Source organism: Dromiciops gliroides, chromosome 3, assembly GCF_019393635.1.
Source record: "Dromiciops gliroides isolate mDroGli1 chromosome 3, mDroGli1.pri, whole genome shotgun sequence".
Classification (NCBI taxonomy): Eukaryota; Metazoa; Chordata; class Mammalia; order Microbiotheria; family Microbiotheriidae; genus Dromiciops; species Dromiciops gliroides.
The window spans coordinates 522,368,894-522,382,240 of NC_057863.1; the positions used below are offsets into that span (position 1 = coordinate 522,368,894).

At 35.4% G+C, this 13,347-nt stretch overlaps 1 protein-coding gene across 1 annotated transcript in view; it reads right to left on the reverse strand.

Moving 5' to 3' along the window:
• MMP20 (matrix metallopeptidase 20) overlaps nucleotides 1-13,347 on the reverse strand; it is a 55,704-nt gene that overhangs the window by 19,006 nt on the left and 23,351 nt on the right. Inside the window, exon 7 of the mRNA XM_043996819.1 lies at nucleotides 654-790. Coding sequence (XP_043852754.1) covers nucleotides 654-790 — 137 coding nt within the window. The remainder of the gene's footprint in view (nucleotides 1-653; nucleotides 791-13,347) is intronic.

The following is a 13,347-nucleotide window of genomic DNA, read 5'->3' on the forward strand; positions in this document are numbered from 1 at the left end:
ATTATTCTTTTTTTTTTTTTTTTTGGTGAGGCATTTGGGGTTAAGTGACTTGCCCAGGGTCACACATCTAGTAAGTGTCAAATGTCTGAGGCCGGATTTGAACTCAGGTCCTTCTGAATCCAGGGCCGGTGCTTTATCCACTGCGCCACCTAGCTGCCCCTTATATTATTCTTAAAAGAACTCTTGGACATGTTGTAAGAACATAGATTTAGGTCTGGATGGTTCCCTCTAGTCATCATCTGGTCTAATCCCATAATTTTTCAAATGAGGAAACTTGGGCCTTGAATATTTAAGTGACTTATTACAGCTAACACAGATGGCAAACTGAGATTTGAACCCAGGCCCAAATCCAGTCCTTTATTGCCTCCTCTATGTGCTATCTCTCTGGGCCAGGAGCCATGTCTAAATCATCATGTGACTAGTATAGTACTACATGTAGATATGGGCTTCTGTTTTTGATGGTCATTATTATCTTTATCTTAATGATATTATACTTAAGGAACTTAACTAATAATCGCACAGGCAGAGAGCAACAAGGATCCTTTCTTCTCCATCACTGAACAAACATCTCTAGCACTTAACGCTTCAAGTACATGGGCTTTCTCACTACTGCCACTGAATTTTTCCAAGTGGTAGGGAGTTTGTTTGGGTACCTTTGAAAAAGAAAGCTATGCCCTTCTCAGTCACTTCATAAGCAGCATCCACATTTGACATGAGCTGGGGAAAGGAGCTGGTGATGGTACTGGGCCTGATTCCGGCTGTCAGGTGAACTTGCCGTCTCCAGAAAATCCTATTGGTTACAATCACCACAAGGTAAAAAAGAAAAACAGCTGATAAGAGATATGACTTGAATCTGGAATAAAACAAACTTCAAACCACTGTGGAATCTCTTTTGGCTAGGCAGCTTGGGATGTCCTAAGCTCAGAATGACTTTTTGTTTTGTTGAGATTTTTGGCTACACATTTAATAAGCTAACAGAATCATGGATTTAGATTTAGAATGACTCCTGGAGGCCATCTATTTTACCTATCTCATTTTATAACTCAGAAGCATTCTTGACTTTCTTCTCTTAATTATTCATAATTTGTTCTGTATATAGCTTGTTTTTACATATTAGCTTGCTTGTCTTCCCCATCAGACTATGAGTTTTTTCAGGATAGGGAATGTCTTTTGTTTTTTAAAAAAATTCTCAGCACTTATCAAAGTATTTGACATATGGAAAGCACTTAATACATTTTTATTGACTGACTGATTTGTAACCAGTTTCTTGATACAACTTACCCCCCCCCACACACCATTATTTCTTTTTCTCTCTTTTCTTACTTAATTAAAAACCCAGAAAAATATATTGTGTCGTGAAACAATGGAAGAAAAATCAATCCCTGGAAAACACTTTGGAAATCCTAAACCATTATGTAAATGGTAGGTGTGATTTTGAAGACAGTGATGGTGATAATGATGATGCATGTCCATAGCTAGACATTTCACCTGAGGCAAAAACAGATGGAGGATGGGAAATAGCATTTATAGTGGTGGCACAGAAGAAAATATAATCATTGCTGTAATTGTATTGGTAGAAGGGTAGTCCATTCCTTAGAGAATCTGAACTGTACTCCCAAATTGGAATATAATGTCGGTCTTGGGGAAGGTCAACATTATGTCAGGACCCTGAGAATGGGAAGTAGGATTGTGTTGTGTATAGTTTTGGGCTATGGAGCATGAGACACGGGGCCAATGGTATTTATTTTGCTGAGGGGAGAAGACATATCCCTGGATATTGGTGTTGTGGGACAAAGTACTGGTCATTCCACCCTAGTTTAAGTTCTCTTATTCAAAGAATCTGTATCCAATATGCCATCATTCAATTCAATTTAGTGAATATTTATTACTTGGTTACTCCATGTAATGTACTTTGCTAATATTTAAGCTCCTTGAGGGTAGGAATCATCTCACTTTGTTTTTGTATCCCCAGGATGAGCCGAGTTCCTTCACATTGTAGGTGCTTAATGAATCTTAATTAATTAATTGATGGGTTGGCACCAGGGGAAGATACAAATATAACTACATTGCCTCCATCCTATTTTGTGGATTTCCCTTTCCTGTTTTTGTTTCTTTGCAATATTTCATAAAGTCACATATACTAAACATATAAAATAGAGGCAAAATGACATAGCAACTAGAGTGTGAGAAGTCAGAAAGAACCATATTCAGATCCCACTTTTAATTTGTACTACCTGTTTAACCATAGATAAGTTACTTAACGTCATTGAGATCAAGTTTCCTCATCTAAAAAATGAAGATATTTGATTATATGAGTTCTAAGGTCCCCTTTAACTCTAAATCTATGATCCTTTCATTTAAAGAATATTATTATTTATAATCTATATAATTAAGGAACACTAACTCGAGGGAATTTGTTGATTATTACCTACAGCAATCACAATTACAGTAATAGTAGATCAGGTGGTAATTTATATAATTGTCCACAAAAATGATCTCAGATTTATACCATTTTAATCCTGGGGATTTAGACTGCAATTAAACATGGAATGAAAAATCTATTGAATAACATGTTCAGACTTGGAAAGTAAAACAATTCAGGTTAAGTAGCCAGCCATTTAGAATAATAGGACCCAGAGTTAGAGGGGACCTTAGAAATTATTTAGTTCAACATAATCATCTTATAGTTGAGGAAACTGAGACCTCATGGATGAAGTGATTTGTTTTGGGTCACAGAAACTGTGATCTCCTGGCTCTACCCCAGTGCTATTCTAATTACACCATTTTGCCAACATTAAATAGATAAAACAACAATGGATCCCCAAGGAGTCACTAACTAGATGGATTCAGAATAAAAAGTTCTCAATTCTTTCTGTGTGTGTGTGTGTGTATGTGTGTGTGTGTTTGTGTATGTGCGATAAATGAATGAATGTGCATGAAGGACTGATTCAGTGTGAATGATTGCTTAATCTCGATTAAATTTGCAGGAATGGCAATTTCTATTTTTTGCTTCCAGTTCCAGTTGGAACCATACTCTGATTCTGCAGCGCCAGCAGTAGAACATTGAGCTTTCTTTTTGCTTCTGAAATACCATCAGCAGAATGTTGGAAAATGAGGTAGACCAAAGAGTGGACATGCTACTGGACATGTTAAATTATAACAATCTTCATATTTTGTCTACTAATGAGACTAGAAGACCAAAGGGAATTTGATGGGAAGATGGATTGCAGGTTCTTGTTGATGATACAAATAAAAGATCACAGGATTATAGATATAGATGTAGGTCCAGAAGGGATCGTAGTGCCTCTTAAGAACAACTTCTTCATTTTTACAGATGAGAAAATTGAGGCATTGAGAAGTTAATTGACTTGCCCCGAGTAACACAGATAGTAAATGTCTGTGATATGATTTTTTTTTCTTTTTCTTTTTTTTTGTGGGACAATGAGGGTTAAGTGACTTGCCCAGGGTCCCACAGCTAGTAAGTGTTAAGTGTCTGAGGCTGGATTTGAACTCAAGTCCTTCTGAATCCAGGGCCAGTGCTCTACCCACTGCACCACTTAGCTGCCCCTCTGATATGATTTGAATCTAGGTCTTCAAGTCCAGCATTCTACTCACTATATTATGCCACTGAAGTGGGCAAAGTTGGTTTTTATCACTGTTGTTCAAAAGTGACAAAAATCAGTTAATGGGACAGTTGGTTATCTTGTATTATAGTGTTCATTATAACCTATTGTAAAGATACCACAATTAAGATAAATGTAGCCTATATGCCTACATCTCTTAAAGAATTTGAGAAGGAGATGGAATTCTATGAAGAACTTGATAAGACTCCAAATTAAATTAATATATACTCTAATATTAAGTAACTTCAATGCAAATGTGCACATATGGGAGGACAGTAAAAAATGTTGAAAAAATGATCCTAGAGGGGCAGCTAGGTGGCACAGCGGATAGGGCACCAGCCCTGGAGTCAGGAGGATCTGAGTTCAAATCTGGCCTCAGACACTTGACACTTACTGGCTATGTGACTCTAGGCAAGTCACTTAACCCCAATTGCCTCACCAAAAAAAAAAAAAGAAAGAAAGAAAAAGAAAAAAGAAAAGAAAAGAAAGATCCTAGAATACAAATGAGCAAATACAAATGAACAAAAATATAAAATGAGCAAGACCAAAGGCCATAGACTGCCCAGAAGCCTCATTCCCATACATTATGAATATGTTCTTTAAGAAGAGAGTCATGGGGCAGCTAGGTGGCACAGTGGATGGAGCACCGGCCCTGGAGTCCGGAATACCTGAGTTCAAATCGGGCCTCAGACACTTAACACTTACTAGCTGTGTGACCCTGGGCAAGTCATTTAACCCCAATTGCCTCACTAAAAAAAAAAAAAGAAGAAGAGAATCAGGAGGTACTGAATATAACAAGTGTCAAATAACATGACAAAACAGCAATCATAATTTAACAAATAGGAAATGACTAAATGGTAACATAGTAGTGATTTCCAGGCCAGCTGTTTTCTGTATACAGTCAGGCCAATGATTAGTTAGAGCAAAGATAAAAATAAATGCCAGAAAAATTGTAAAAGTTAATCAATACAATTCCAATCTGACCTGTTTAAACAACTATTGATGAAAAAATAGGAAATGAATAAAACAGACATTGATACAGAGCAAAGATGGGAAGAAAAGTTCGACAAGATAGAGTATTCATGGGATGTTTGTATTGGAGGTAGCATAATTTTGAGATCACTGAAGGATCTCAACATATCTAAAAACAGAAAAGCATAAAAGACTTGGAAAAAATGAAATAAAAAACTTATTGTTTCAAAATGCTGAAGAAATATTATTGCATTCAACAATATGTCCACTTTCCCATTTCTACATAATTTTTATGAGAATAATCTCTGTACACATTGAGGATATTATTTATGAAAATATGGGAGAGGGGGCAGCTAGGTGGTGCAGTGGATAAAGCAGTGACCCTGGATTCAGGAGTACCTGAGTTCAAATCTGGCCTCAGACAATTAACACTTACTAGTTGTATGACCCTGGGCAAGTCACTTAATCCTCATTGCCCTGCAAACATATATAAGCTTTCACAAATGTTCTACAAGTGACTACATCTTTACTACCATACAACCAAGTAAAATATAAAGAGGGTTTGGGAATCTTCTGTGCTTATTTGTTGACTCTAAAAAAGGAACTGATGATAAATCTAACTGAAAAACAAATAAAAAGGAAGTCAAGGAAGTGAATAGAATTTTAGATAAGCTAAATTGGATAGCTATCTGGAGAGAATGGAATGGATCTTAGTGGATCAGGGTACTTTACAAAGATTGACCATATATTAGTACATTAAAAAATTTATAGTTAAAAGAAGAAAAGCAGACATATTAAAAGTATCCTTTTCAGATCACAATGTGATAAAATTATATTTAATAAGGGACCACAGAAACATGGAGATTAAATAATCTAATCTTAAAGAATGAGTGGGTTATAGAACAAATCATAGAAACAATCAATAATTTCATTGAAGATAATGCAAATAATGAGACAACATATCAAAATCTATGGAATACAGCAAATGTGGTCATCAGAGAAAATTTATATTTCTAATTGCTTATATCAATAAAAAAGAGTGAGAGCAGACAAATGAATTGGGTATGAAATTAAAAAACTAAAAACAGAACAAGCAAAAATCCCCAATTAAACACTAAATTGAAAATCCTAAAAATTAAAGGTGAGATTAATAACATTGAGAGTAAAACACACCATTGAATTAATAAATAAAACAAGGAGTAGGTTTCATGAGAAAAATCAACAAAATAGATAAACCATTGGTTAATTTGATTTAAAAAAGAGAAAAAAACCAAATCACTAGTACTAAAAATGAAAAGGGTGACTATACCACTAATGAGGATGAAAGTAAAGCAATTATAAGAAGTTATATTGCTTAATTTTATTCCAATAAATTTAAGAATTTAAGTGAAATGGAAGAATGTTTACAAAAATATAAATTGTCTATATTAGCAGAATAGGAAATAGAGTATGTAAATAGACCCATTTTAGAAAAAGAAATTGAACAGTCCATAAATGAGCTGCCTAATAAAGAAGCACCAGGACCAGATGGATTTAAAGATGAAGTCTATCAAACAAATAAAGATTGACTAAGTCCAATATTAAATAAATTGTTTGGAATAATAGGTAAAGAAGGGATCCTACCAAACATTTTATAAAACAAATATGATACTGGTACCTAAACAAAGAAGAATAAAAACAGAGAAAGAAAATTATAGGCCAATTTCATTTATGAATATGGATTAAAAATCCAAAATAAAATGCTAGCAAAAATATTATACTTAAATATTATAAAGACTATACATTATGACCAAGTAGGATTTATATGAGGAATACAGGGATGGTTTAACATAAGGAAAATGATTAACATAATTGATTATATCAATAATAACATTTTAAAAAATATTGATTATACTGCTAGGTGCAGAAAGAAGCTTTTGATAAAGTACAACAAATTTCTATTAAAAAAACCCTTGAAAGTAGAGATATAAATGGATTTTCCCTTAAATTGATAAAAAGCATTTATCTGAAACCACAAGCAACCATTATTTGTAAGGGAATGATAAGCTAGGAGCCTTCCTAGTAAGATCAGGGGTGAAAAAAGGATTCTCAGTGTCATCAAAATATTTATAGAGAGATTCTCAGATATCACTTAAATTGTTAGATTTATTATCATATAATTGGGCAAAATGCCTCCTTATAATTGCTTTAATTTTGCCTTCATTAGTGGTATATTCACCCTTTTAATTTTTTATACCAGTGATTTGATTTTTTTCTGTCTTTTTAAAAAATCAAATTAACCAATTGGTTATTTTATTAGTTGGAGATTAAACAACTAATCTTAAAGAATGAATGGATCAGGGGGCAGTTAGCTGGCACAGTGGATGGAGCATCGGCCCTGGAGTCAGGAGTACCTGAGTTCAAATCCAGCCTCAGACACTTAACACTTACTAGCTGTGTGACCCTGGGCAAGTCACTTAACCCCAATTGCCTCACTAAAAAAAAAAAAAAGAATGAATGGGTTAAAGAACAAATCATAGAAACAAATGATTGAAGTGGAAAGCTATAAATGTTAGATGAGATGTGGAAAAATTGGGACATTAAGTTATTGGTGGTGGAATTGTGAACTGATCCAATTGTTTTTTTTCTTTGTTGTCTCCGTAGTATTTATTTTCAAATTACATGTAAAGATTGTTTTCAACATTCATTTTGGTAAGGTTTTGAGTTCCAAATTTTTCTCCCTCCATTCCCTCCCCTCCTCCCCAAGATGGCAAGCAATCAGGTATATGTATATATATGTATATATATCTCTCTATATATACACATACACATACATACATATATAAACTATATATGTATGTATACACACACAATCATGTTATACATGTTTCCATATTAGTCATGTTGTAAAAGAAGAATCAGAACAAAAGGGAAAACCAGAAGAAAGGAAAAAATAATAACAAATAAAGTGAAAATAGTATACTGTAAACTCCATAGTTCTTTTTCTGGATGTGGAGAGCATTTCCCATCACAAGTCTTTTGGAATTGCTTTGTGATAAAACTATTTTGGAGAGAAATTTGGAATTATGCCCAAAGACTTATTAAACTGCTTATATCCTTTGACCCAGAAATACTACTATTAGGTCTATTTCCAAAGATGATGAGGAAAAATGGAAAATAACCTATATGTTCTCTTTGTGGTGTCAAAGAACTGGAAATTGTGGGTATGTCCATCAATTGGGGAATGGCTGAGCAAGTTGTGGCATAATTGTGATAATAACTGTGCTATAAGAAATGATGGGCTTGATGATCTTAGAAAAACATGGATAGACTTGCACAAAATAATGAAGAGTTAAATGAGCAGAACCAAGAGAATATTATATACAATAACATCAATATTGTACTGTCTTTGAGCAAGTAAGTCATTGTGACTATTATAAATACCTAAATTAACTACAAAGGACATATGAAGGAAGACACTATCTGCATCTAGAGAAAGAAATGATAAATAGAAGTATGTATAGAATGATTTTACATATATACACATATCTGTATCTAATGGTAGCCATCACTAGGGCAGGGTTTGGGATGGACAAAAGAGAAATTTACAAGATAACATTATTATATATCTAAAAGAAATAGCAATTTGTACATAATAGATTTGTATAATCATGTGCAATCATGTACAATTCTCTTTTTAATAATATATTCTAGAAATGTTTGTTTTATTCCACAAATAGAAAATAAAATAAATTAAATTTTTAAAAAAGTATCTGAGTTGGGGCAGCTAGGTGGCCCAGTGGATAGAGCACCAGCCCTGGATTCAGGAGGATCTGAGTTCAAATCTGACTTCAGACACTTAACACTTTCTAGCTGTGTGACCCTGGGCAAGTCACTTAACCCCAATTGCCTCACCAAAAAAGAAAAAAAAATCACCCCCCCCCAAAAAAACAAAAAACTTCTGAGTTGGTAGAGAAAAAGGCTACCTTAAAAACTCTCTTTCAATAAGTCGTCCCCCAGCTCATGTCAAAATTACACAAAATGCTTTAAATGATGTAAGAACACAGATAATTTTGGTGACCTTTATTATAAATATCAAAGAAGACATGAACTATAAAAAAATATATTGCAGAGCTTCCTTGATGGAATCCATAATCACTTAAAAGAGTTTGACCTAACCTTCCCACGCAGGAAAAAAAAAACCCAAATAGATAAAGAATTCCCACTTTTCAGATTATACTATGCCCTTGGATGGATGACACATAGAATGATTCATCAGTACATAATATTTTGCACAGATACTGGGGATGAACAAAGGATTTAACCAGAATAGAATAGATGGAAGAGATCAGGATAGATTAACCTTGAAAAACTCTCTGGTTCTTTTAATTACCATAAACTTTCCCCTGAAACGAAGGCCCATTTTTTTAAGCATCAGTATTCTCAAAGTAATGCCTCATGGCTGGGTGTCTCAGAATATCAAAGGCTCTGAAGAATTAAATTAGAGGTTAACCCAAAGGGCAATGGATAGTACATGTGGGTATAGACGTAAGACATCTATTCCTGTATCATATTACCACTGAATAATTATGCAATAGAAACTGTATATTAAGGATGTCATCTGAGAGCTATATTATTGGTAAAGGAAGTTGACTAAGTAGCATGAGCAAGGGACAAGTGACTGATGACCTGTGTGAGTATATCCATTCTTGGTCCCGCTTGCTGCTAGGGCCATCCCTTCTAATGTTATATTCCTTCTACTCTGTATTTAACTTGTATGCTCTGATTATGTTATTTCTCTTATTAGATTGTAAGCTCCATTAGAACAGGGACTATTTTTGCTTTTTCTTTTTAATCCTAAGGGCTTAGCACAGTGCCTGAAGCAAACAGTAAGCACTTAATAAACGCTGTATTATTGATTAATTGATTATCATGCAATGTCAATAGATCTAAAAGAAGGCTGCTAGAATGACAAATGGACACTGGGTAGAAAATTAATGGGAGGATATGGACAAGAAACACACAGGATAGGTTACTATGGTGATGCTGGTAACTGCATTGTTTGATGGTGAGCCCCTAACTTGGTAATCACAGGTTCATCAAAGTATGAAATAATGCAAATGTAAATGAAGGTCCGAACTGTTTGGAAAAAATTCTGATTTAAATGAATTTCCAAATGGCCTTGAATTAATGGCTAAAAACCAATCAGAAACCAAAATTCCAGTTTCATCTTATAGCTTTGTGTAGATACAGGAAGACTACCTCCTGGCTAATTCTCCAGTAGTGCCTCATGCTTTGGGAAATATAGCATTTGAATTCCCGGTTCAGGGCTCTTTCTGTTACACCACACTGCCCCACCGAAGCACACTCGGTACCATGGCTGGACAGAGATTCAACTCTCCTCACTTTGACCTTATCACTGCACAGTCAGGAGTCAGTTTTGTTCCTATTTTCCTGAGAAAAGCAAGATTATCTGGCATGACCCCCTTCATCTACTTTCTGCATTTCATACTACTCTTTGTCTTTATACCCTTTATAGGTGGTGCAGTGGGTAGAGTTCTGGGCCTGAAGTCAAGAAGACTTATTTTGTTGTTATTCAGTCATTTTCCAGTCATATCTGACTCTTCAAGACTTCATTTAAGGTTTCCTTGGCAAAGATACTGGAGTGGTTTGCCATCTTCTCCAGCTCATTTTACAGAAGAGGAAACTGAAGCAAACAGAGTTAAGTGACTTGCCCAGGGTCACACAGCTAATAAGTGTCTGAGACCACATTTGAATTCAGGAAGATGAGTCTTCCTGACTTCATGCCCAGCTCTCTATCCAATTTGCCACCTAGTGTGAGTTCAAACCTAGTTTCACACACTTACTAGCTGTGTGACCCTGGGCAAGTCACTTAACCCTGCACGTGACTGAAATTACTGAACAACAATCATAAAAACCCTTGCCCCTTGGCTCAGTGCAAGAGTTGTCTCTCTGCTTTTTTCAAACTCACCTGTCTACCACTCTATTTTCTCCTGCCTCCTTCAAAATCTTACTCTTTTAATCACCTCATTTTTCGTAATTTTTAAATCTTTCTCATTTGCTAGTTCCTTTCTCTCTTCCTTCATACATGGTTAGTTTAACTCCTTCCTCTCCTTTGTTGTAGATTTCTAGTCATTAACCAAATCCTTTAGATATCCTTATAGTTGATGATGGGAATTTCCAAGCAGGAGAATGGGAGTGAATAAGTTCTGGGAGTGAACAAATACTTGGAGCTTTTTCTCAAGCAGGAAGTCCCCAGGTTGTCATTGTTACTGGGCCATGAAAGAATGTTTTGTTCTTTGTCTAGTATAGTAGGCAGACTTCACCAAAATACAGAGATAGCAGCCAACAGGAGATTCAAATTGTAAAATTGTTGAATTCTAGAGCTGGAAGGAACATTTGTTCTGACCCATTCAATCTATAGATTAGGAACTCAGATCTAGAAAGGAAAAGACCTTGCCAAAGATCAGGAAGTTAGTGACAGAGCTGTGATTACAACCACAAATCCCTGTTTTCTAGTTCTGTATTTCCCCCTCCCCAATATATCTTAGTGTGGCTCAGTTGTCTGAAATCATCTGCTCTATCTAATTGCCTCTCACCAAATCATAAATCAAGAAGTCACAAAAACTGCTTTCCACTAAAGAAATGTTAGACAACTTTCCTCCCCACCCAACCACTAGGAGACTTTAAGGAATTGCGTCACAGTCAGCCTGCACCTGGGTGGTTTTTGAACCATTGAAACCATCAAAACAATGAAGCATGCTATACTAATCAGTGGTTTCAAGATGTGGGAACTGCATGGAGATGGAAAAGAATGTCAAGAATTTTCATTCTTCTATCATCATCTCCCTAGTACATAATGGTTTCATTTTATGTCCAATGAATAGGTAAGGAGAGAGGTGAGCATGATGTTAGTTGAATGATGGAGAGGAAATGACATCATAGATAGAATATATTGCTTTCCCTAGATTCCATTTCCATATTGAATTTCCTCATTTTCTGTCAGGAAAGCTTTTAGATATATGAAAATTCAAGAAGTCAGAGATGGAACAATTTAAGAAAATCTTGTAGCCAAGCTAGGTTAAAATGCCTTCCTGAAATCTTATGAGCTAGAGTTTCTAAAGGGCTCTATAGTAAGAACACCAGTAATCTGTGGCTTATCAATGGATTGTGTTCAAAAATTTTATTTGTGTGTCATTTATTTGAAATTCAGAGCAAATTTTCTTGTAGAAATAATATCTATTTGGAGCATTAGAAAGAGCTATTAAAATACATAGTGGTTAATTTCCTAAGCTAGCCCACTGAAGACCATTTATAAGATAGTTGAACCATATGGTTCAGCTGTAGGACTTTATATTCCACTGAGGAAAACATGTACACGGATAAGTAATTATTTGTAATATAAATACAAAATATTTTTGGGGGTGGGGGTAGTACACTAACACTTGAGATCTGGATGGCCTCATGTAGAGAAAGCTGAGTCTTGACTAGAATTAGATATTCAGTCGGCAGAAATAAGGAAAGAGACCATTGGAGTGGGCATTAAGGGAGGAAATGCCTATGCAAAGGCACATAGACACTAGATGTAATTTCATGTATTGCTGACAAAAGGTAGATTAGTTTGGCAGGAACGTTGAGTCTACAAGGGAGAATAAAATACACTAAGTTTGAAAAGAGAGGTTGGAGTCAGATTAGGAATGGCTTTAAATATCAAACAGAGGAGTTAGCATTTTATCCCAGAGGCAAGAGGGACTTATTGAAGCTTCTTGTACAGGGGAGTAATCCCACCTGTTTTAGTAGTAATATGTTTGACAGTTGTATTGAAGATAGGTTGGTGATTGACTAGACAGATAGATTAATAGATAGACAGATGATAGATAGCTAACTAACTAGCTAGCTAGATGATAGATAAATAGGAGATATATGGCTATTAAAGATAGCCTAGAGGCAAGGAGACCCATTGGGGAGGCTACTTCAGTAGTCATAACAAGAGTTAATAAGGGTTTGAAATGGGGTGATGGTTGTGTAGGAAGAGAGAAAGGAACAGATATAAGTGAAGTTAGGCTAGCAAGCATTCTCTCATTAATTCCCAAACTCAACTCCTACCCCTTTTCTATGCAGATTAAACCCCTCTACTCCTTTACTGAGAAGATTGAAGTCCTCAGATACAATCTCCTTCATATTACTTCCCTCACATTGCAAAAATTTGCCTTCACCCATGCTTTCCCCTGGGTTCAGGAGAAGTTAAGGCTATACCTTCCTCTGGTCTGGGAAAGAGGATTCATTATAGACCCCTACTCAAACTCTAACCAGTATTAGTTCATTATGATTCGATAAGGGGTAGTGATTGTTAGCAATTACTTTACTATACTCATCTAGTAATACACAGTCAATCATCTAATAATAGGTATAAGAATAAATGATTTATTAATCAATATTTTGTATAAATGACAGAGAAATACAGGTTCTAATTGAAGGGCTCCCATGATATGCCTCAAGCCTTAACATAATGTTCACTACTTTTTTAGCAGCTATAGAACTTATTTGTATAGCCATTCAAATTCCATGACCAAACCAAGCATGGGTGGCATGGTACGGAAAGTCTTCCCCGCTCCATGTAGGACTTGTACCATCTCTTCTTGCCCAACCTAAGGAGGAGCTCATCCATCTTATATGACCATTTAGTCAGCAGAGATATTCCTTGCTTCACCCAACCTGTGATCCTGCTGACATACCATTTTTAGCTTATGTG